This window comes from Phodopus roborovskii, unplaced genomic scaffold, assembly GCF_943737965.1.
Source record: "Phodopus roborovskii unplaced genomic scaffold, PHOROB, whole genome shotgun sequence".
In the NCBI taxonomy this organism is placed as follows: domain Eukaryota; kingdom Metazoa; phylum Chordata; class Mammalia; order Rodentia; family Cricetidae; genus Phodopus; species Phodopus roborovskii.
In genome coordinates this window covers 5,242,427-5,268,796 of record NW_026126546.1, presented here as the reverse complement: position 1 = coordinate 5,268,796, position 26,370 = coordinate 5,242,427, and the positions used below count along the sequence as shown (strand labels likewise).

At 44.7% G+C, this 26,370-nt stretch overlaps 1 protein-coding gene across 1 annotated transcript in view; it reads right to left on the bottom strand.

Annotated features, from left to right (window-relative positions):
- Stk32b (serine/threonine kinase 32B) overlaps positions 1-25,243 on the bottom strand; it is a 225,708-nt gene extending 200,465 nt beyond the window's left edge. Inside the window, exon 1 of the mRNA XM_051200286.1 lies at positions 25,034-25,243. Within this exon, the coding sequence (XP_051056243.1) occupies positions 25,034-25,085 (52 nt within the window). The 5' untranslated portion in view covers positions 25,086-25,243. The remainder of the gene's footprint in view (positions 1-25,033) is intronic.
- Between the last annotated feature and the right edge of the window lie 1,127 nt (positions 25,244-26,370).

Here is a 26,370-nt window from a genome sequence, read left to right as displayed (position 1 = left end):
AATACTCCCATAAGTACAAGGCCATTCTGGGCTGTGTAGCAAATACCACATCATCCAGAGCAACAAAGCAAGACCCCCCCCCTCAAAGCCACTTTTAAAAGTTCAATTCGATACCTAAAGTAAAAACATATGTACAGTCCTTTAACTCACCGACAGCAAGCCTAACTTAAACAAATATTCAAAGTGGGACACAATTCTCTTTGTTTGCCAGAAGGTAGTGAGACAGACACTGACTAAAACGAGTTTGGGTACCTTATGATCCCATAATGGTGGCCACATAACCATGGCAAAGATCCACACAGAGTTAATCATCGTTACCATGTTGCAACCTGTAATCAGCCCAGATACAGCTCATCAGCTTAAAACATGGCATCCACAGCATTAGCTGGTAAGACTCAAAATGCTCTTGATGTCACCACAGTTCATCTTCATGAATATGCAGCACTTAATAGTTAACAAAAACCAGTGTGAGCAGATAGGCTTGCCAGCAATCCAGAATGGCATTGCAACCCCCAAAACGTGAAAAGGGATTTATCCCCACACTTCCATCCTGAATATAAGAAAATGACTCTGAATTCAGAGTTTAAAAAAATCAGAAACAAGGGTGAACAATTTAGTATCATTTCTAAGAAAAAAAAAATTGAATACATCAAATGTCCAAATAGGGGACAAGTAAGAAAATTACAGTGATTGCTTTCAGTGGGATAGAAGTCTGTTGTTACAGGATAAGGTTATGCACCACTGTATACACTGAACTATTTGTTCCTTTGGTCTTCCTCCCCCACAGCTGCAGGATGCATTCCCATGGATACTGGGACCTTGTGACTCCTTGACTCTGGTCTGCCTGGCCATGTGACTTCTTGATACAAAGCCATGTGACTTCAGCTGGATACAAGCAAAACATAACTGTGCATGGCTGACATCAAGAACCTTGTGTGCTTAATAGAGAAATTGATGAGTGTTTCTAAAGCAGTGTTCACAGAGGAGTAAAAGGTGTGGCCTCTGGGAATCAGTGAGTGGTCGTTAACAAGACCCTCACATTCCATTTCTAGTCCATTACATGATTAGAACAGAAAGCAAGCCGAACACCTCTGGTAACATCATATTACACTTTCTATACTTGTGCTTTTCTGGTCATAACAACCCCTAAAGCACACATTTTTGAAACATCAGTGACTGGCTAAGACAAATTATGAATGCTGTCACACCCTGCATTCCACAAGTCACAGTGCTGGGACCTAACACTAAACAAAAACTTAATGGGTCACTAGGATTAATTTTCATACCTCTAGTCTCTCTTGGGAACTTTGCCTGCCTGATGAGATAGGGATGGAAGAGATGAAGCTACATAGACCTTGGTGGTTGCTTAGTAACCCTTGGCAGATAGCGGGGCAGCTGCAGGGTTCTAAGGAACAGAGGGGGGTGCTAAGAAACAGGTTCCAAGAGTAATGGGCATTCTTGAGAATAAAAAGAAAAACTAAAAGAGGTCTATCCTTAGAGAATTTGCCACTGCCACTTTGCTACAATGCTTATCACTTAACTGCATTCTAAACCGTATCCGTATACCCATTTATCTCACACCCTCAGCAAAGAAGCTTCTGTTTAGAGAAGGCCATTCATTACAGAAAACCACAACTGGTCATAATGCAGAGACCAACTGACCCTGGGGTGCTCAGCCCCAATGATATATCTACGATACAGCTAGCTCCTGCACCTCAGGCTCAAGGCACATCATGGAAGAGTAGGTAGAAAGATTGTAAAAGTCAGGTGACAAGGAAGTATGATGTAAGATTTTTGTCACCCAGAAACAACAGGGAAGCTACACCCATGATACCTCAACAATGATATATTAATAAATATTCTCACTAGGAAGAGGAAAATATCCGGGAGTCAAAGACAGAGGAAAATATCCTCTAGACAAACAACAGACAAGTAGTGACTGCCAAGAGATGGAGAAATAGTCTCTTCCAGGCATGACCTCCCTAATTGGTTCTCCAAAGGGCTCAGCCCTGAAATCATATAAACACAAACAATACTAATAGACTAATAGACCCAGAAGGTTGTGTTTGTATATTTATGCATTATACATATATATATATATGTGTGTGTGTGTGTGTGTGTGTGTGTATATATATATATATTCAATTTGAGAGAAAGTGAGTGAGATATGGAAGATGCTAGAGAGACAAGACATGGGAAAAGATACAGGAAGGAAAGGGAAGGGGATGAAGTGATGTAATTATACTTTAATTACTTTGAAAAAAAACACCTAAAGATCAAAATAGGTGGCCAGTCAGCTAGAGCAAAGCTCAACACTGGTTATAGGAATGTGACAAAGGACCATATGGCAGGAGAAGCTACAATGTCTCAAGTTGAAAGTTCATTGAACAGAGTGTTATAGAGCACATGAATACATCCTAAGATCATAAACACCTGCTGATACTTGTGATGGCTGTCCCCAGTGGTTCCCATGTGGCATCTACAATGCACCAGCCGCAGTGGCTAGCTTGCAAAGAAATTCCTACAGCCGTGGAGAAACAGTGTACTATGGGGAAGATGATGACTGCATAGACCAGCTCCACATGGCAAGGACATCAGGATCAGCAGAGTCGTGGGGGGACCTTCAGGGAAAACTGAACTGCATGGACAAAGGCATGAGAAATTTCAGGAGTGATGTGGAAATTTACACACGCACACAAGAGAAAAATCTAGAATGGGAAGATGTAAAATCTTAAATTTCATTGGATAGAATCAAAAGGGAATCCAAAGACAGGATCCATGAACTTGAAGACAGTTCAACAGCAATGTTTATCAAACTAAAGCAAAGTAAGAAACCTCCCTCCTTCTCCCTTCCCCTCCCTTTCTCTCTCTCCCTCTCTCCTCCCCTTCCTCCTCACATACACATGGGTGGGAGCTCTCTCTCTCTCTCTCTCACACACACACTCACACACACACACACACACACACACACACACACACACTCACACATGCACAGGATCAGAAGAATTCTTTCCAGTGGTCTAGTACACATGCCCCACCTGCTGTAAGGAGAAGAATATAGATAAAAGTGAATGTGAAACAAAATAGAGACGAACAACCAAAATTTTTCCAAATTTGATTTAGGTTGCAGGTCCAATCTGCAACCTAAGAAAGTCTCCAAATAATACATGGGGAAAAAAACAACAAAGGGAATCAAGCACATCTCCACACATTGCATACAAATCGATAAAAGCCAGTGTTGACCACAATATCTGGAAGCAGCTGGGGTGGAAAAACATGCTCTCCAGAGAACAGGGTGCTTGGAGTAGCAGGGGCTTCTCTTCAGAAAGAACAAAGAATGCGGTCGTTTCTAATTTATTTTACTTTTTATATGTGCATGTGATTTTCCTGCATGTATATTTGTGCGCCATATGTGTGTCTGGTTCCTGTTGAGGCCAGAAGAGGGTGCTGTATCCCCTGGAACTGAACTTAACAGATAGTTGTGAGCTGACATGTGGGTGCTGGGATTTGAACCTGGGTCCTCTGCAAGATCAGCCAGTGCTCTCTTTAACCCTGAGCCAGGTCTACAGTCCCAGAATGGTGTTTTTAGAGTGTCTTTAAAGTGTTAAAAGAAATTTGTCAGCTTTGTATTCTGTGTCCAATCAAAATACATTTGGAAAACAAAACGGAAGTGTCTGGACTGACAGGGTCACTGAACTCTTGAACTCACCGTGGCTGCAGTTGAGCTGTATAGTATCAAGTCAGTCAGGACCCCAGCAGGGCTAGGGGCTGTGGACAATGAGACCCACACAGCTGTGCCCCACTTTCCATGTGGTTGCTGGAATCCAAACTGCCCAGCAGGTGCTTTATCAACAGATCCCCTGCTCAGCCCCGAATATGAGTTTTGGAATACACAACCATGTAAAAAGGTAAGGTTGCCAGTTAAAACGGTTCAGTCTTTTATTTGAGCCTGATAAGCATTACAAAATAGAGGGTCGGAGGAGAAACAGTAAGATAAAGAGATGGCTCAGCAGTTAAGAGTTCTGGCTGCTCTTCCAGAAGACACGGGTTTTATGCCTAATCCTTCACCTAAACACTAGGTAGCTCACAATCATCAGTAACTCCAGGTCCATGGGATCCAAAGCCTTCTTCTGGCTTCCATGAGCACAATATTCACACAGTACACAGACATACATGTGGATAACCACACACACACATAAAGGGGTATTGGTTGTTTTTTATATAAAAAAATAAAAGAGGGAATGGGTAGTATGTAAGATACTCATGGATTTTGGTGTAGAACATACTTTCAAGTCATCTCAAGTTATTTGAGAACCCCTCTGCTTTGCAGAATTCAGACATAAATTTGTAGCAGAGTCCAGCCTTGTTGATTACAATAGATACATCCAGGAGGATGGAGCCTAGGAGAGTTTACTGTAGGAATCACCGAGAGGCAGAAGACAAGATGCAGAACAATTTCTAGCTACACAGAGAACCTGATCAGGTGTCTTATTCAGTGACCAGGGGGGAAATAATGGTAAATTGCAGTTTCAATTCTCTCCTTACCCTTTCATCCTACAGGAAATAAAGGAGCTGATAAAACGGTACTTGTGTGAGATTGACAGCCCCAATTGGAGATGTACTTCAGAAGGATGGAAGAAACAAAATAGCAAAGCAAATCTCTTTTAAATGCAAATCCACAGAGAGCAAACTCAAGGCTAAAGCCAGGAAGGTATATTCTGGAAAACTCCCCCATTCTCCTGAAGACTGTCGAATAATTATACTCCGGAGAGGACATTTAAGAAGCCGTGTTAGAACTTATTAAATACGGCACGAAGCAACTTTTCGATTTTGCTTGAAAAGTGTGCTTTAAAATAATTGCATTCTTAATGGAATTAATAAATATCGTACACCACTAAAATGATCAGCAGAGAGCTCACTGGGTTTAATAATCTGTACTGCTGCCTATGAGTGCAAGCTTTCTGGCATTTTCCACCAGACCAAGGGACTAGAAGCCATTTAAACCACCTGCAAACGTCTTCATGTGAATGTGTAAATCACATACAGGTGTCAAAAGAACTGTGTAAGTTAGGTATGGCGACACACACCTCCCTCAAAAGGCTGAGGCAGGAGGGTTGTAAGATTGAGACCAACCTGGGCTCTAAGATCCTGACTCACAAGCAGAAAGAGGAAGCATAGAGGAGAGGGAGGGAGAAGGGAGGAAGGCTCCAGTTCCAAGTGTGAACGTTGCTGCACAGGTTCACCTCAGTGGTCAACATGACTGTGTCTGGAATCATCTAAGAGACAAGCCACTAGGCACACCTGTGAGGGTCATTTTTGGCCAGGTTAACTAAAGAAGCCCAGGTCAAAACTTAGCGCTTTCTACTTGCTTGCCTCCGTCTTTGTAGCAAGTGCATCTACCCTGCTGCTGCTGCTGCTGCTGCCGCCGCCACTGCTATCGATCTTCTCTAGTTTCAGAACCCAACTTCCTTAGGCTTCCATTGTAGCTGAAGATGAGCAGCTTTCCAGGAATCCTCCAGGTTTTCAATACCAGGTTGGTCTGCTGAGATATCCAGCCTTGTAGTGGAGTTCTCGGCCTCTCCCCCATATAGATGGCCCTGTCTGGACAAACTATATTGTGTGAGCCAACCTAATAACTTCACTGCTTCTTTAAGTATTGTGGTGTGTGTGTGTGTGTGTGTGTGTGTGTGTGTGTGTGTGTGTGTGTGTGTGGTCATTCGCATTCATGGAGGCCAGAGAGGGTTTTGGGTCCCTTGGCGGTATAATTACAATTGTATGTGGGATAGTGGCTTGTGTGGGTACTTGGTCTGAATTCTGGTCCTCGTGATTATGTAGCAAGTGTTCCTAATAGGTAGGCCATCACTCCAGCCCCTCTTAGTCTATATTCATTCTATCAGTCAGTTCTTCTGGAGAACCCTGACTAGTATCACTCAAAACAGATGGGCACATGTGACCCTCCTCCACTTCTTTTGGATTTTAATGTCTCTGATCACTAGTTTCTTTCCACCCGCCCACCCTACAAGTCTGCAGTCAGCATTAAAGCCTAGCAACAGTTTCCGGATTAAAAGTCTGGTAGCGCCTCTCCTACCATCAGAGCCAGCTGTGTGCCCTGTGTGCAGCCTGTGCAGCATCCATAGCTTGGCTTTCTATTCCACTGATGCACTTACCTTTGAAATTTTGCTTGGAAACATTACCATAGCACATGCTTAGGAGCCACAATGAAGCTGCACTGGATCCCTGTGGGAATATGGGCAGGTATGGCACCTGAAATACAGAATTCTGGGACTCCTCACAGTGTGTGCAGGCTTGGAAAAACCCAGAGGGTTAAACAGGTAACAAGGTCTTGTCTGCACATGGGTAATGGAGAGTGCCGTTGCTAAAAGGTGCCTTCTGGTTTAAGCACTGGAAGAAGTATGGGTGTCCGCAGGCATGGAATGGCCAAGGAACCCTGTCACATCCTTTCTTGTGTCTGCCTTTGGGTCTAGACCCCTATAGACTCATAGACTTGAACGTTTAGTCACCAGGGAATGGTGCTATTTTGGAGGATTACAAGATGTGGTCTTGTTGGAATAGGTGTGGCCTTGTTAGAAGAGGTTTGCCACTGGGGATGGGCTCTCTCTCTCTCTTCTTGATTCCAGTATCACAATTGCCTGTATGCTGTCATGATCCCTGACATGATGACAAAGGACATGTAAGCAAGTCCCAATTAAATGCTTCCTTTATAAGAACTGTTGTGGTCATGTCTCTTCACAGCAATAGAACACTGACAAAGACAATACCCACTGTCCACCTCTGACCTTTGCATGTACACACACACACACACCATGTACAGTGAGCAGATTGTTAACTAGCAAAGATGATTCTACATTTATTTCATGCTTTTGCCCCTGTCTTGCTTTATCTTGCTTTCTATTTACAGAAGTCTCTGTCTTGATTACCTTTCTATTGCAGTGATAAAGCACCATTATTAAAGGCAACTTACAAAGTAAAGTGTTTCATTTGGCTTGTGGTTTCAGAGGGTTAGAATCCGTGATGGCAGAGTTAAAGAACAGCTGGGAGCTCTTGATCCACAGCCACAAGGCAGAGAGAACACACAGGGACTCACAGGAGTCTTTGAAACCTGAAAGCCCACCCCCAACAGCACATCTCCTAATCCTTCCTTCCCAAACTGGGGGATCCTCCCCGATTTCACCAACTGGGGACCCAGCGTTCAAACATACGATCCTATGGGGGCCATTCTCATTCAAACTGCCACAGTCTCCGTCTACTTATAACTGAAAAAGAACATTCCATTGAGGAAAGCAATGTCCATCAACACAAGGGGAAATGTCAAGGAATTGTACAGGAAGCTCTTGGCTGTAGCAAAATGACTCTTTTAGATATAATGCAAATCTGGACAGCTTGAGGAGAGCCATGCAGGTTGGAAGAGTGTTCCAGGCATAGGGAGATAAGTAAGACCGGGGCACAATTGTATCCCCTGAGACAGTGTGGTTAATATTGGATCCCAGATCTCAATAAGCTGCCAGTGTGTCTTATACTCCAGTCAGAGACTGCCTCTGTTGCTAATTAAATATAAGTTCCATTCCTTGTTCCCTGGATATTGCCTGTATTTTCACCAAATATTTTAATGATACTTATTATTATGTATATAATTGTGACATCTCCAAACATGTAGATAACACACTTTGATTGTATTCTCCTCTTGGTTACCATCTTTTCCCCTCCCACTTCCTCTGGGCCCTTCCTGTTCCTCTCTCTATTTTCATGTCTTTTTTTTTTTTTTCTTCTTCTTCTTCTTCTTCTAGATTCTACATTTGAAATCATGAGAAATTAGTCTAAGTTCAACTTATTTGGCATTAGTAATGATGCATTTCATCCATTTTCCTGCAAACAAGTGATTTGTTCTTCTTTGTGGCTTCATAATCCTTTCCTGAGGGTGCATGGTGCACCACATTCTGCATCCATTCACTGACTGTCTTCATGCTTTGGCTGTCCTGAGCAGTGCAGTGATAAACATGAGCTGGTGTCTGCAAGACACTGACCTGATCCCTTCAGGGATACACCTAGGGCTTGTATCTGAGTCACATGGCACTCCTATTTTTAGTTTTTTTGTTGTTGTTGTTGTTGTTGTTTTGGTTTTTTTTTTGTTTGTTTGTTTTTTGACGCTTCATACTGACTTCTAGACTAATTCACATTCTTACCAACACTGTATAAGGGTTTCTTATTTCTCGAATCCTGCAGCATTTGCGGGGGTGGGGGGTGTTATTATTGTTTGATGAGGGGCAGTCCTGGGGGATGAACCCAGAACCTTTTGCATGCTAGGCAATTGTTCTAACCCTGAGCTTCATCCCCAATCCCAGCTGGAACTTCTATGTAGTCTTCATTTGCATTTCCCTGACAACTTTAAAAATGAATCCTTGGTTTTCACGTATTTATTGGCAATTTGTACTCGGCTTGAACGGTATCTGTTTACACTCATCCGCTCCTGTGTTGATTGTACCCCAGGCTTCCCTGGTGTTCAGTTTTTGGTTCTCTTTCAAGAGAACATTTTGTTACATCAGTTTCACATCATCCAACCAAAGATGCCTAATGGTACTGGCCACATCCCAGCTGGCAGGAGGGTTTTCCAGTAGTTCACGAGGTTTTTGCTGAAACGTTTTTCTTACTAGACTTAGTTCCTTTTCAGAGGATTAGCTCCTGTATCTGGGCACCTTGCAGTTGGTCTTCCAGTAGCACATGTATGCAGTAGCACATGCATGTAGTAACACGTTTGTACAGTAGCATAAGCATGCAGTAGCATGTGTATGCAGTAGCACATGTGTGCAGTAATGTATATGCAGTAGCATGTGCGTTGGCATGTGTGTGGACATAGCCATGCACGGTGCATGTGTGGTTGTCACAGGACAACCGTGGCTGTCAGTTATTCTTATTTGAGAGTAGGTCCTCATTGTTTGTCCCTGCTTGCCTGCAAGCCTCTGCAAGTTCTCACATCTCTGCCTCTCACCATGGGAGAGTTTGGGGTGCAAGTTATTCCTCCAGGCTTTGCACGCACAGGTGACTCAGGGCCATCACACCTGCCCACAAGCACTCTACCCACTGAGCCATCTCTCAAGCGTCTCTCCTTGCTTCCAAATACCCAGTTCTGTTTTAACCATGCCCAGCCTTTGTTTCTCACCCGTTTCATGTAATATCAACACTGCTATTTTGGAAATTTGATCAAGAACATCAAGAAATGTTGTATATTCACAAGCTCATGCATAGAGTTTCATGCACAGTCAGTCCTACAAGGCCAGAGGTCTTCACCACACTCACATGGCAATGTCGAACTGGAGTTCTTTATACTTTCTGTATATTAATCCTCTGCTAGATGAATAGCTGCAAAACTATTTGGCTTGAAATTTGCTTTTCCAAACATAACTTCTCTTTGGTTCCATATTCTGTTTACTAAGAGCACCATTTCCCATGCTCTCCCTCTATATCTAGGCCTTAGTCATGGAGGTATGTTTCTTGGCAGAGTAAACAATGGAATCTTGCTTTTTAATCCAGCCATCCTGTGTGTATCTTTTCATTTGGGATAATTGAGACCATTTACACCCAGGGTGATGTCTAACTCTTTTCTGAGTCTCACTTGGTTGTCTACAGAATTTCTAAGGTTCTTGGGCGTATATGTTCTTGTTGTACTTACCTTCCTCTTATACATATGCAAAATTCCTTTAAATATCTTCTTTAATGTGGGACTATTGATCATAAAGTCCTTTATCTTATGTCTCCTAGAAGGTCTTTGTTTCTCCTTTAATTCTAAAAGGTAACTGTGAGTATAGTAATCATTCTGGGAGTCTGTCAGAGCTTGAAACACATCATTCTATGAGCTCCTGGCTGTTAAGTTTTAGCTGAGAACTTCGCTGCTTCTGGCGGGTTTGCCTTTGTAAGAGACTTCACATTTTCCTCTCGCAGCTTTCAATCTTCTGTCTTTGTGCTGTGCTCTGGAGTCTTAACTGAAATGCAGTACAGAGTGGTCCTCTTCTGGTCACCTCTGTTCGGGGTTCTAAATGGCCCCTATAGCTGAATGTCTATATCTTCCCTAAGATTTGGGAAGTCTTTCGTTATTTCACTCAGTGTGTATTTTTATGCCTTTAGTTTTTGCCTCAATGCCTTTTCCTGCTCCCTAAATACCTAACGTCAGCCTTTGAACACCATCCCAGGGGTCTCGTGTGCTTTGTCCATGGTAGCTGCCTTTGCTTCACTGCTGAGTGTTAAAATTCATCAGCTGTGTCTTCAACCCCTGGGGATTCTCCCCTTTGCTTCATCTAGTCTGTTGGCGAGACTTTCCACTGTTCCCTTTTGAATTACTGTTTTTGTTCCCGTTCTGCTGCTGTGATCTCATCAGAAGCCACTTAGGGGAGGAAGATGTTTATTCCAGCTTATAGGTCACAGTCCATTGTTGACAGAAACCAAGGCAGGAACTCACGCATGAACTTGAAGCAGCACCTGGAGAGCAAGTCCACAGCTCAATCAGGCTCAGGCTTCACTATCCTTCTGATAAGGACCAAGACCACCTGAGTAGGGAATGGCGCTGCCCACAGTGGGATGAGCCTCCTGATTCAATTAGCCGTTTAGACAATTCCTTAGGCATGTCTATGGGTTGACATGTGCAATTACTCAGTTGAGGCTCCCTTCTCAGATGACCGTGCAGTGTGCCAACTTGTCAGCTAAAGCTAACTGGGGCACCGACTTCATATTTTCGCTTTTGATTTCTTTTCATTTCTCTTTTAAAATCAACCCCCTTCCTCTCCCAGACTTTCCCATCACATCTCGTTCTATCTTCCTGAGTGTTGAGATTTTTGAGTGTGTGTGCTTTTTAAAATTCATTGATGTTTTGAGTCCTTTTTTAAAAAAATAAGTCTTATCTGGTAGTTCATCCCCTTCAGCATATTTTGGAGTTGGCTGCAAGAAAATCATAAATGTTTGGAGAAGCCACACTGCCTCGCTTTTTAAGGTCTTCGGCATTCCTATGTTAGACACGTATATCTGTTGAAATTGGTATTTCTGCGTTTTTATATGAGAGTCTTTTGGGGAAGCAGCCATCTCTTGATGTTATCTCCAGAGTCAGTGGATTGTTGTAATGTGTTGAATATATTTCCAAACTGAGTCGGTGGCTTCCTCTAAGTCTCTGCATATGCAACATTAAGCTTCAGTGCATCCTCTCCATGCTCTACCTCTCAGAGGAGCAGCTTTCTGGCCATTTCTATTGTTGCACCATGGAGAAGCTCGAAGGTACAGCTTGCTTCTAACTAGCTATCCTAATTGCTCCCAAACTGGGTACCTTGAGTGCTTCTGGAAGCACTAGGCTTGATTCCCTTTACCCTCTTTTCAAAACCTTTATATTAAAAGAAGACACCTGTAACCTCTGAAAGGTTACACGGCTTTCGACTGCCTATTCTGACACACAGTCACAAAAAACATAAATGCAATGCTGCTCCATTCTAAGCCGGCGGGACCCATGGACGAGTCCACAAGACAACAGAGCCTCCAGGGGCTCAAAGTAACTAGGATTGCAGCTGTGTTTGACATTGTAATGATGCTCACTTTGCATGAAGGTTGCTGTGTACCTGAATTATCAGCTTGCAAAGCCTAGAATCACCAGGGACCAGGCCTCCGGGTATGTCTATGGGAGGTTATATAGATTACATTAATTGAGGCAGGAAAACCCACCCACTCTGGGTGGCACTGTTCCCTAAGCAGGGGATGCTGAACTGCACAAGAGTGGAGAAAGTGAGCTGAGCCCGGCTGAGCAGGACGCATTGCTGTCTTCTGACTTCTTGCTTCTGCTGCTGGGACTGCCCCACCAAGACGACCCGCAACCTGGAATGGTTGCTAGGATAGATCCTTTCTCCCAGAAGTTGTGTTTGAAAATTTTATTTATCACAGTAATAGGAAAAGAAACCAATACAGCTGCCATGTGCCTGAGTTTGGGCGAGGAATTTTTAAGTGAAGTTTACTAATTTAACTCAGTAAAGATGAACTTTAGAGAGATAAAGCAGGCTCTGGACCACCAAGATCCACCTTGAAAACCTATTACAGTTCTAATCTTTACCTAATAGGCAGTGGGAGCCACCAAAGGGTGTTAAGCCAGGAACTACCATCATCGTCATTGTGGATTAGTTATGGTGGTTGCTCTTGATAAAAGCTGCCCCCTAAAGTACACATGTCTGGGAGAGGGATGTCCCTAGAGTCCAAATGATGTGTGATATTCAATTCAGACAGATGTTATGCTGCCTAATTTTATGTCAACTTGACATGGGCTAGAGTCATTTGGGAAGAAGAAACTGCAACTGAGAAAATGATCCCCCATTTTGGCCTGTGGGCAATCCTGGGGAGTACCACACAGAGGTGGCACCACCCACGATGAGTTGAGCCCTCCCATGGCAACCATCAATGAAAACACTACACCACTACACCACCCGCCATAAGAAAAGTTCAGTAAGTGCAACCATCTTAAAATGAAGACATCATGAAGGACTAGAAAGGGCCAGCCCAAGGCAGAGAAAATATGTGCATCTCACAGCTGATAAGTAGGCATCAGGTAGGATTGCAGAAAACCTCTGCAGATAAAAGCATATACTTCCGCCAGGGAGAAAGAAAGAAAGAAAGGAAGGAAGGAAGGAAGGAAGGAAGAAAGAAAGAAGCTGTGAAATAGCCCTTTGCAGAAGCAGAAAAACAACTAGGAACTAAACTCGTGGAACCTCAGGTTTGTTAACAAGAGAACACATTGAAAGCTGCAATGACATACAGCTGCATGCACATCCACCTGACAAAGAGAAAAGCTTGGTAACACAGAATGCCGGCAAGGCCAAAGAGGCCAGCTGCCATCCATCTGATGGGAGATGTCATTCTGTAAATATGTTTCTCATACTGGTTAATGAATAAAGTACTGTTGGCCAATAGGAAAGCAAGACAGGCGGGTCTAGGAGACAAGGAGGAAAGAGGAAGTAGAAAGGAGGGGTCAAGATGGAGAGTCTGGCGAGAACAGGACGCCAGCCCGCTCTCCAGTAAAAGTACATGGAAATATTAGACTAACAGAAATGGGTTAATACTTAAGACAGAGCTAGCCGATAAGAAACAAGTAACTGGCCAACAGAATTATATCAAATACAGAGTCTCTGTGCGTTATTTGTGGCTGGCACGGTGGCGGGACAAGACCAGCGGCGGGAGGGAGGAAAACCTTACTCCTTACATCCATCCATCAAGGATAGCAAAGGCTACATCCAGAAACAAGTGTGAAAGGCAGCAAGACCGTCCCCACAGGGTTTCAGCACTGCTCCCTCGTTCACTCTCTGTAAGGGTTCAGATGAAACATGACTGCTTGCCCTGTGGGGACCATTGCTGGAAAGGAAACATTCCTTAAGCCTTACATTATCATTGCAACTTTCCAGGTAATGCGTAGACTTATATGTGTAGCTACACACCATATTGTTTATCAATATATGCTACTGTGTAAATATAGGCAACCAGAAACAGAAGATCCACAGTGATGCTCAAAAAAAAAAAAAAAGAGGGAAGAAAGAAAGAAAGGAAGAAAGAAAGGAGAAAAAAAGGGTTGGAGAGGTGGCTCAGCAGTTGAGAGCACTGTGTGCTCTTCCAGAGGTCCTGAGTTCAATTCCCAGCAATCACATGGTGGCTCACAACCATCTATAATGAGATCTGGTGCCCTCTTCTGGCAATGCAGGCATACATGCAGACAGAGCATTCATACATAAAAGTAAAATAAATAAATAAGCTTTCTATAAAAAAAAAACGAAGCTTAGCTATAAAAGAAAAGAGAAAGAAATTACCAATTGATGTGCTGAAGAAACTGCAAGGCAAGTTTAGAGAACTGTAAGCCATTGATGAGATCAACTCAGCAACTCCAGAGCTGGAAAGGTAACGGTTAATGTGAGGAACCTAATGATTGCACTTAACAGCAGAAAGACAGACTCAACATGATTAAAATAAATAGGTGGGAAGGAAATATTCAGACTAAAACAAAAATTACTCAAGCCACAAAATTATGGTCAAAGCTACACAAGGTCTCCAGGGAAAGGCTAACGCCCCTATACTCTCAGTGTGATGATGTGGGGAGAAGGAGCCAGCATCAGGAACAGTACTAGGAGGCAAAATAAGATCCTCTAAAGCTAACACATGTGAAGGCAGACTCAGGAAGCTGTCTCCACGAGCAGGGACAGCCAGAATGTCACAGGTGATACGATGTGCTGCACTCCTGAAAAGGGAAAATAAACCCTTAAGAGCCGACAGACAAGGAAAGTTATAAAGAAAAGTTAAAACAACGTCAAATGGAACAGAAGCAGCACCAGAAGCCACCTCAGTCAGAGTGACCGCGGGGACAGAAGACGGCTCGATCTACTTCAAACTGCTGAAGGAGAAAATGGCAAACCGGAACGTGACAGACACAAATTTTAAGACAGGTAGGAACGTGGAAGAGCTTGTCACCAGTGGGCTGACACTAGGAGGAAAGGATTGCCAGAGGAAGTAATTCAGTGAAGAGAAAGTAATTTTGATAAGTTGTACTTTCACTGAGTGGTTTTTCAAAACAGTGATCTGCTTTGAATCAATTAGGGTCTGACTGTAATATCTCCCTATGAAAAGGTTATAAACTAAACACTGGCAAGTCAAATGCAAGATAATACCGCACCACAACAAGTAGGATTACTGGTTAGGTTTTTGTTTTGTTTTGTTTTTTGTCAACTTGACACGAAGTAGAGTCGTCTGGGAAGAGGGAACCTTGGTTGAAAACACACACACACACACACACACACACACACACACACACACACCACGCCACACCGAATTGGCCTGTGGTTAAACCTATGTGACATTTTCTTGGCTGGTGATAGCTTATTAATGTAGGAGGGCCCAAGCCATGGTAAGTGGTTCGGGAGCGTAAGAAAGGGGCCTGCCATAGGAAGCAGGTCAGAAAGCAACATTTCTCCATAGCTCCACTTCCTACTCCCAAATTCCTGCCTGGAGTATCTGCTCTGACTTCCCTTAGAATTGTAAGCTGGAACAAACCCTTTCCTCCTTAGGCAGTTTTATTTTGTTTTAATTTTGTTTTTGTTTTGTTCTGGTGTTTTAGCACAGAATTAGAAACTACAACTGCAAAATATGGGTTTACTTACTCCAATATTGAAAAGTTGATTTAACACTTAAAAATCAATTGGCTCAATATTGCATTTGACCAGAAAAAAAAATCCACGTACTATTTCCATAGACAAGGGAAAAGCATTTGTGAAAATTCAACTGCACTTGTAAAAAATGAAACTAGTTAGCAAATCAGGATAGGAGAAAATTCTATAGGTATGGTTGAGTGAATGGAGGTTAACAACATAGCCAACATGACACTTAACTGTAAAAACTCAAGTGCTTGAGGGACAGATGACTTCTGGTTAGAGTAACAGGCAGCGTAGGCTGAGTTATGCTGCAATAACAAGCACCCCAAACCTCCGTGACTTAGAGCAGCCAAAGTCTCTGTGCCCCATTCCTGGCTAGCTGGGAAAGGGCGTGGTCTCTGGTCCATGCTGTTCTCATGCTCTTTGAGCCATGCAGAAGTAAAATTCTGCCTTCTGGATAATTCTGCTTGTCTTAAGGTACAGATATCAAATGATACCTACCAGTTGGTAAATATTTAACCAAGATAAGATTCACTTCCATGCTGCTCGTTTTGGCCAAAGTCCTTCACATGACCTTCACAACCTCAAGGGGACAGGGAACTTTTAAGTTTTCCCTAGCACAAAAAGAAAGGGGTGCTTGGACAGCTCAGAGGTTAAGAGTGCTTGCTGCTTTCAGTGGGACTGCTTTGAGTCTCTGTTTAGTTTGATGTTGGCTGGTGGCTTGCTGTACATTGCCTTTATTATGTTTACACATATTTCCTTGTATATCTATTTTCTCCAAGACCTTTAGCATGAAGGGGTGTTGAATTTTGCTAAAGGCTTTTTCTGCATCTATTGAGATGATCGTGTGACTTTTCCTTTCGGTTTGTTGGGTTTTCATATGTTGAACCATCCCTGCATCAGACTGTCCACTCTCTCTGTATCTATTCAATCTAGTACTCAAACTTCTAGCTAGAGCAATAAGACAACAAAAAAGGGATAAAAATTGGAAAGGGGGATACAAATTGGAAAAGAAGTCAAACTCTTGCTATTTGATGATGATGATAGGATATTTTACATAAGTGACCCCAAAAATTCTACCAGGGAACTCCTACAACTGATAAACACATTCAGTAGCAGGATATAGGAGTAGCCCTCCTATATAAGGATGATAAATGGGCTGAGAAAGAAATCAGAGAAACAACACTCTTTACAATAGCCAAAAGTAACATAAAATACCTTGGAGTAACTCTAACCAAACAAGTAAAAGGCCTGTATGAAATTTATGTCTTTAAAGGAAGAAATTAAAGAAGATATCAGAAAATGGAAAGATCCCCCATGCCTTGGATAGGTAGGATCAACATAGTAAAAATGGCAATCTTACCAAAAGTGATCTACAGATTCAATGCAATCTCCATCAAAATTCCAGCACTTCACAGACCTCGAAAGAATAATACCCAACTTCATATGGAGGAAAAAAACCAAGATAGCTAAAACTATCCTGTACAATGAAGGATCATCTGGGGGCATCAGTATCCCTGACTTCAAGCTCTACTACAGAGCTATAGTAATGAAAACAGCTTGAATTTAGCATAAAAACGGACAAGTGGACCAAAAACGGACAAGTGAATCAAATTAAAGACACCAATATCAACCAACACACCTATGAACACCTAATTTTGGACAAAGAAGCTAAAAATACAATATGGAAAAAGAAAGCATATTCATCAAATGGCACATGTATAACTGGCTGCCAATACATAGAAGAATGCAAATAGATCCATATCTATCACCATGCACAAAACTCAAGTTGAAATGGATCAAAGACCTCAACATACATATATATATATATATATAAACCTATGACAGCTTATGCTGGAGAGGATGTGGAAGAAGGGAAACACTCCTCCACTGCCAGTGGGAGTTCAAACTTGTACAGCTGCTGTGGAAATCAGTATGGTGATTTCTCAGAAAATTAGGAATCAACCTACCTCAAGACTCTGCAATATCACTTTTAGGCATATACCTAAAGGACACAAGGACAATTACTCAGTTATGTTAAAAGCAACATTATTTGTAATAGCCAGATCTTTAAAACAACCTAGATGCCCCTCAACCAAAGAATAGATAAAGAAAATGTGGTACATTCACATAATGGAGTACTACTAAGCGGTAAGAAAAAAATGGCATTCTAAAATTTGCAGGCAAATGGACAGAATTAGGAGGGAAAAAAAACATCCTGAGTGAGGTAACCCCAACTCAGAAAGATAAATATAGTATGTACTCATAAGTGGATATCAGACATAAAGCAAAAGATACTCAGCCTACAATCCATAACCTCTGAGAAGCTAGAATCCTTTTCCAGAAACAGATGGAAGCAGATGCAGAAATCCACACCTAACCATTGGGCCAAACTCCTGGAGTATGATCAAAGTGAGGGAGGAGCAATATTATGAACAAAGGAGTCAAGACCATTATGGGGAAACCCACAGACTCAGCTAACCTGAGCTATTGAGTGATCACTGATTCTGATCTGATAAATGGGGAGCCTGCATAAGACCAAACTATACTCCCTTAATATAGGTGACAATGGTGCAGCTGGGACAATATATGAGGCCACTGGCAGCAGGTCCAAGATCTAACTCTAATGCACAAACTGACTTAGTAGAGCCCATTCTGAATGGAGAGATTCCTTGCCCAGACTAGACACAGGGGTGGCCCAATGAGATGATGGGACAGACTTAGTAGACTTCCTAGTTGAGGCCTTACCCTCTCTGAGAAGCAGATGGGAAGTTGGTGGGGGGAGAAGTGAGGGAAGCAAGGAGAGGAGGGAGTGGGAACTAGAATTGGGATGTAAAATATACATGCATAAAAAATAAAACATATAAAAAAATAGAGTGCTTTCTGCTCCTCCAGAATACCAGCACTGGTATCAGGCACCCTACAACTTCCCGTAACTCCAGCCCCATGGGATCTGACACCCTCTTCTGAACACCATAGATACCTGCACCCCTGTGCACAAGTGTGCCCACAGAACCACATGTGTATACACACTTACAAACAGAATAGTAAGGTAGTGCCTTTTTAATGCTGGTGTGAAGTGGTAACAGCCCCCGTTAGGAAGGGGGGCGGGCCATTTGCTTCAGTAATTTCTGTAAGATGGGCAGAGAGCAAAATCTCCAGTGAGTAAGGACATTCAGAAAGATCAAAGAGACAAGAGCTCCAAGGGGAAAGGTTGCAGGGTTGACAGCACCAGCGTCCCGTTTTCCTTGGCTGACACTGACTGGCTGAGAATGACCCCAGTTTCCCTTCATGGGCAGTTTAACTAGCAGATTCTCCACTGCTGTCCTGAACTTTTCCTCACTACCTTCATAACTAGTGCACCCTCTCTTCATTTCCACCTTCGAGCTCTCAAAGCCTCCATTTCAAGCATTCATGGGGTGTCAGCCTGTTGTTCTTTCCAGTTCTCTCAGGAACATGGTGGGCTCGGTGTTGACTGATGCTGATTCATCCTCCTCTAATACCAACCCCTTCCCTAAAACTGGGGACCAAGCCTGCCTCCTCCAACCCCACCAAGTCACCCCCTAGGAAAGAGCCATCTTCACCTTCCTCGCTGTCCCCTAAAGCAAGAACTGGGTCTTACCCAGCACTGGGGCGGGGGAGGGCTGTACCTCTTTCAACAGACGGAAACTTGGCATCTAGAGTCACTGCGTGCGAGCGGTGTTTTAACAATCCAGACTGCCTAGAGTTGCATGCCTCGGGTTTTGTGGTGTGGGGTTGTCTTACGGGCTCCCTTACACTCTGACTGGGAACTGCCAAGCTGCATGCAACATACACTCAATTCTCTGCCCGTTTGTTCCAAGGTAAACCTGGGGAGCAGAAGCAGGAAGACCAACCCACTCTGAAGTCCACCCAAACTTCACGTAATATAACTGATGTCCGTGTTCACTCGTCAGTAGCTTCAGATCCCAGAGGGACAAGAAAACTTGGCCCCCAATAAGTGATTGCCTTCAGTCTACAGTCACGCATGGCTGTGCTAGATCCTGGGCCTGGCAGGTTTAATGGCAAAATAGAAGGAATTACAACTCTTCAAAGAGGCCCCGGTCTTGTCTAGAAAGTGGGGCTGTGCTGTTCTGGATGCTGAATGCTCCCCAGTGCCCATGCTCCCCAGCACAGTGTGTAAACTGCCAAGAGATGGGGCTAGCAGGAGGCTTTCCAGCTACTGCAGGGGTACTGCCCTCAATGGGGGCACTTACACCGTGGCTTCCATTGTTAGCTTTCACTTCATAGGTTTTCCTCTGCCGCACATCCGCATGTGCAGCTTCACTACAAGTCCAAAACAGTGGAGCTGACTGATCATGGGCAGAAACCTGAAGATCTGTGAGCCAAAATGGACTTTTTCTTTTATAAGCCAATTACTTATGAAGTTGACTATCATGGCATTTAACAATGAATGAACTCAGTTAGTGTCCCAAGCCATTGTGTCCTTGCCTGCTAACAGGGCTGGAGAGGATGGATTGAGTTGTGGTTACTAGTGTCATTGCTATTTGGACACTATTGGGATACACAGTAGCTAGCATCCATTTGCCCTGCTTCTGTTGGTATTCTGGTATTCCTTGAACTTTTTTTTTCCTTCATATACACCAGACTCCAGGAGCCTCAAGTAGAAGCAACTCCACCCAGTGTCCAAGCAAGGCCTGAACAATCTGGGCTGGCTGGCTAGAGCCTCAGATCTCCCTGTGTGAATGGAGTTTCTGTCCTGCCCAGTCCCATAGTCATTTAGTCCCAAATAAACACACTGAGGCTTATATAAATTATAAAGTGTTTGGCCAATGGCTCAGGCTTCTTATTGGCTAGCTCTCTCTTAATTATTAACCCATTTCTATTAAACTACGTATTGCCACAAGGCTATGGCTTACCTGTAATGTTCCAGCATATTACTCCTTTGCTGGCTACATAGCATCTCTCTGGCCGCTCCTCTCTGTGTGCCTCTTCCCAGAATTCTCCTAATCTGGTGGCCCCACCTATTTATACTTCCTGCCTGTCCATTAGCCAAAACAGCTTAATTCATCAACCGATAAGAGGAACATATATTCACAGCATACAGAAGGACATCCCCTATCATCCCTGCTTGCAGAATGGTCAAAGTCTCAACAGGGACCAATCAGAGCTGACTGTGCAGTGACCCTGAGAAAGATCCTTTCTCCTCCACTTGGAGTCTTGAGGCTGGTGAGTTCCATGAGAAGAAAGCCTGTCCTGGCATAAAGCCCACAGAGGGAGCAGAAGATGCATGAAGAAAGGTTCCAGAGTATTTGAGAAGCTGAATCCAGCTGTGACTGAAAAGATTGACATATTCACTCACTTATCTAGAATTTATGGGCATCTCAGTTCTACCTCAAATATTCTTTTAGGCCTTGGGACACTGAAATTCTCATGAAGTCCCTGTCTCAAGAGAGCTCTAACTCTTCATGAGTCTAACCTTCCATTTTCTTCTTATTGCACTTGCAATGGCACAGAAAACCTGTAGTACTCTGAATACAAATTATCCCCAGTGGTCCGTCCATGTGTCAAGGCTTGGTAACAAACCTGTGCCACCAAGAAGAGGTGGAACTTTTTAAGAGATTAAGATCTGGTAAATGTGCAGCCATACCTGTTGCTATCCTCTGCTATAAGATCCCAGACCTCATTGTTCATTGAAACTAGTAGTATAAGTTGACAAATCCCAATGTGTACCATCGCCTTCAAGACTGATACAATCAGCAGTGCTGGGGATTAATTGGAAAATGCCCCCCAGCACAGGCTTGTGCTTTTGAGCACTTGGTCATCATCTGGTTGTGGAACCTGTTGGAGGCAGAGCCTCCCTTCTGGAGGAAGTGGGTCATGCCATGGTGTGCTTTAAGGTTTATATAAGCAAACCCCACTTCCTGTTTGCTCTCTGCTTCCTAACTGCTGATGCAATGTAATTGGCAGCCCCCCCCCCCCCCCCGATCCAGCTACCGTGCTTTTCTTCCAGGACAGACTGTGTCCACTCAAAGTAAGCTCTTCCTCCCATTAGTTGCTTGTCAGCTATTTTTATCATGGACAAGGTGCAATACCACCCCCTGCCAGGTTCTCTAAGAGATGTCCTCCTAGAGTCCAGCTGGCTTACCTAGTAAATCTATCTGCTTGCCCCACAGTCTGTCCTCAATTCACTGGCCTTTCTCAAGCACTGGGTACATGGACTTGTATTCAAAAGCAGAAAAGTAGTTGGGTCACTGGTGACAGGCCTTTGAAGGCACATGGGGACCCTAACATCCTCCTGGATGTCACCTCCCTGGCTACATATCTTTGTCATGACCATGATGCTGTCCACCACAGGCCAAAACCAACAGAGCCAAGTAATGAGAGTCCAAATGCTTGGAAACTGTGAACTAAAACAGACCTGTTCTTATAAGCAATTCAGCTCAGGTATTTGGCCACAGTGACAGAAAGTGAACACAGATGATAATAAAGAAAATAATAATGTAGATTGTGTGGTAGGCGACGGCGATTGGTAGAAAGAGAATAGAGCGAGGGCGGGCTGAGGGAGCCGTGGTGAGAAGGGAGTCAATGAAACCCTCGTGGAGACATGGAGGACATCTAGGGAGGGAAACACGCGGCAAGGTCAAAGTGGGCTGGGGCGGGAGAGGAGTGAGAGCCTAGAGGCCAGGTCCGGGTGGGTATGGACAAGGACTTCATCCCAGTTTTCATGTGACTGCCCCTAGGACCACAGACGGGGGTGGGGGGGGGGACAGAGGGGAACTGGGCAGAGACCTGATGCAGCCTAGCACTCTTAGAGCAGGATGTCCCTAGAGGCCACACCCAGATGACATGGAAGAGATCGGGCCTGCAGCCAGGAGGGCAGCACGGAGGCTGAGCAAGCTAAGTGCTAGTCAGGCCCACCCAGGGTTTGAAGCAGGTACAGAAGGGCCAAGCGGCCCAGGCCTTAGTTCCGGCAGAAGCCCTTGACATTGGTTGTATGACATTTGCTGCTCTAGGAGGCTCAGGTGGGGGGGTTTACACACTCTTCTGCCTTACCTCAGATGACATCACAGTAAACAGAACATTATTTTGCATGCCACTAAGACAGAAACACTGCCAGCTCCTTGGTGCAGCCATTCTTCCGGCGACATGACCGTGCTCTTTTGGTCTTCTTACTGATGGTGTTAGCACGACAGCTGTGATCTGAACACAGCAAGACCTAAGACCGTGCCCACCATGAGAACGGAGACCATTTACACAGCAGCAAACTTCCTGCTGTGGTTTATCATCCAAGTCCTTGAAAATCAGACCTGCTCAGGAATTAGCAATTTGGCCACCATGGGGGACTATACTTGCATACTTGTCCACTGACCCACATTATTCCCTACCTATAACCCTTGGATGGCTTCAGAATTCCTGGAAGTTCAGCTCTACAACTCCACATGGCCCTGGGCCCTCTGAGGCTGGCCTGGCTGGCTTTCAGGGCCATTTGTGGTACCTGACTGCAGCACTTTCCACAGGTATGATGAAGGCCCTGCCAAATGTCCAGTGAGCCATGCTTTCTCTTTACCAACTATACGTTCTGTTGCTGCCCTCAGAAATGTCTTTCCCCAGGAAACTGCTACTGTTTCTGCAAGACTCAAGTGTAGAGGAGAGGGCCCTCCCAGGGTCAGGACCCCTCTGCCATGCTTCTGCTCCTGATGTCCAGTGTGGGGTAGGTATGAGAAAGATCTATCAACTGACAGATTGTATTCCACACGTGCACAGCCAACCTCGTCCTTTAACCTGCTACAAAACATGGCTTACCCAGGTTCCATACAATCTGGGTGGGGACTCAAGACAGAGAAACCAAAACACCTACTACAGTATTTTAGAGCAAATACAGCATGAATGAGATCATTACCACAGAGGTGACATATTCTCTGTGAATAAAGGATGCGAGAAAGGGGTGTTTTTCTTCACAAATAAAATGCATAGGCATTATTACATAGAGGAATTGTTTTACTGGCCATATTTGGTACATTTGGAGTGTTAAGTGGCAACTTCAGTAAGAATACTTATAAAAATAAAAAATAGTTATAAGCTAAGGGTATCCCCACGCTATCTTGAAGTATATAAGGAAACTCCTTATTTAATTCAAAAAGTTATTTTCTTTAGAAGTCTATAATCTGCCACAAGTGAAGTGTTAATACACAGAACTGGGGGGTGTGATTAAGATGAATTTCAATTTCACTGTGGCAGACAAGAAACTGAGTAAGATTCTAGAGGGTAACTGTTAGTAGAGACCATTGTCCCACATAGATGTGTGCTTCGAAAAGCACACATCTATGTGGGTTATGCTAAACTCTGTTCGTGAAAACAAATGTATACATTTAAAATTAAACCTACTGAATGACTTTTTAAAAGAGAGTTCAGTAAACTATCAGTGTGGCCTTGACCCAGGCTATACCCGTGACTCCTTTGCTGGGCAAAACTACACAGAAGTCCTAACTCCCTCTGGCACACACAGATCTTCCATTGCCTGACACCATCTGGGTTCCACTAGCCCGCTCCAATCTGAAGACCAAAGAAGCACGCCCTAGCTGTGCCGAAACCTCATGTCTGCCACCAAGGATGTTCATTCGGAACCCCCAGTCTTGGGCTCCTGTGAGAAAGGACCACCTGGCTGTCCCAGCAAGCCATGGCTTTGCCTAGGTGGGGTCTCACTCTTTTGAGGGGGCCACTCGGGGCTTTGATGGTTCTAGAAATCATGTTCTGAGTGACCAACCCTGTACCCCGTGCAAGAGAAGATGAGCTCAGAGTGCCTGGCCTCAGCACCAGCTCTGCCAGGTGCAGGCTAGAACTGGAACTCTCTCTCTCTTCAACGGCAAAGCAATCACAAGCAAAGCACCTGTTCTGCTGGGATCGGTGAAGACTAGGTTAGTACGGCACGGGACAGCTAGCTGGCTGGCACCAAAGAAGGCTCAGGATGTCTGGACTCTAATTTGGGGCACAGTGGAGATAAAGGGGAAGAGAGAGGCCAGTGTGTATTATTACTCAGAAGGTTATTAACCGACGCCTGTGTCTGTAAGACACATGTGACTAATGATCGCACTCCCAACAACCTGATTGGGAACATTCACGGACACAAGAAACAAGGATTTAGAGGGCTTGATTTCCAGGATACACAATAATGAGAATAAATGCTTTAAAAAAAAAACTACTTATACTTCTGTTCAGCCAAGTACCAGAGTACCAAGTTCTGCCAATATTAGCTACAAGGACTCTCTAGACCTGGAGTCTATACAAGGTGGACAGCTTACAATACTCCCCCACCAGGAAGATCCCCCAAACAAGACTCTGTCCCCAAACAAGACTCCTTCCTCAAAGCCACTGAGTTCAGCCACAAAAAGTTTTTTTATGCAGTCCTGAGTGAATGAAAAAAACCATGTGCTTATGCACAAGACCACATCAGAGGAAAGGTTGCGAGCGTGCGTGCACGCTCAGACACACACACACACACACACACACACACACACACACTGTGCAGTCCCACCCACTAGGCCATCTCTGTCAGCCTTAAGCTCTGAAGACCTAAGATGCTGAGCTGGAGTAACGCCCCCTACTCCTCTGTGAAACAAGGTCTTCCCTGTGATACCCCCTGAGTGATATAGTTTGAGTCTCCTTGCCCTTTCCCAGCCCAACTCTGGGCTCAGCATGATCTGAGCTTCTAAAGGGCACTGAAGCCTAAGAGCTCCGTGTGTGGCTCTGGACAGGTGCAGAGCCAGCGCGCGGTGACATAGTTGTGATGAGATCCAGGTCCTTGCACCGCACTTAGCAGGCGCCCAGAGAAGGATGGCTGGCGGAAAGAAGGGATGCCAGGCAGGGAGTGGGGAGGATGAGGTTCTTACCTTCTTCGTTCTCGTCAAACACTGGGGGCTTGTGGGAGTGGTTCCCGCCCATATTCCGTAGCTACTGCCGCCACTACATGCCCAGCCTCAGGGAAGTCAGATGCAGGATTCTCACAAGGATAAAGGATGCAGGATGCTTTTGGGATGCGGGTGCGGGATGAGAGCCTGAGGATGCAAGATGCAAGCTGCGATGGAAGCGGCCAGACAGGGTTGTAGCGTGTGTGGAAGGGGCCGATTGCAGCTCAGGGGTGGGGACCGTGCAGCCACCCTTTTCTCCTGGATGAGCCCCAACTGCGATCACCGCACCTTCTAAGCTCTCAACCCGTTTCTCTCCATGACGCACAATACACTGATGGAAACCCGGGAACTCCCTAAGCCCAGATCTCCCCGTGCAATGCTGCACACAACCGTGGTGAGGAAGAACCGGAGGAAGAGGAGAGACAAGGAGGGAGGGAGGGAGGGCGTGCAGGAGAAGGAGGGGGCGTGGGCCCGGATCTCAGCCAAGAGTTAGAAGCCACCGCCCCCATTTCACAGTCGGGTGGGCGGGGACTCCGAAGAAAGGGGCCTCCCTGGAGCAGCTGGATCCCTGGGACTCCCCACCCGCAGCGTTTGACAGTTCCTGTTGGCTCAGAACTGCGGTCACCCACTAGGCTCAGGCACAGGCTTCTTTGTTTTCTGGGATGTTTAATGAATGAAAGGAGAACCCAGATCAGTGAGGTCTAACGTAACCTCTCTTTGTATATAGACAAACTGAGGCTCACGAAGAATGTCATTTAGTTTAAAAAAAAAAAATGTCCGTTTTGGGCAATTGCCTGTCCAGGTCCTCGGGATTCCCTCACACTGTGAAGCCTGGAGGCTGATTTAGGGGCAGGGTTCTCAACTGGGTCCCCGGGCTCCTGCAGCAGCTGGGGAGTGCTGGGATGGGTGTGGGTGTGTTTGCGTGGATGTGTGTGAAATGAGGGGGGTCTCTCCAGTAATAGGTATGCCCAAGGACCCTAGACTTTCAGGGGCCAGAGTGGGTGGCACGAACTCCCTGGGAGGCTGGCACTACCCGGTAGTGCGGGCTGCGGACCCAGGCTACCAGGGAAGGGGCATCTCTGGCCACATCCTGCCACCTGCTGGGCACTGGGAGCCACTGTGAGAACTAAATAGTGAAAGGCAAAGGCTCTTTCCTGGGTCTTCATAGCCTATTTCTTTCCCTCTGCCCTCCACCCCACCTCCTAATATAACTTAATTTCTCAGAAACCAAGGACAAAAAAAAAAAAAAAAAAAGATGAGCTTGGAGCCAACTCCATCCTGACCTGACTGATTAACTGCTTCTAGCCCAGCTGTCCCAT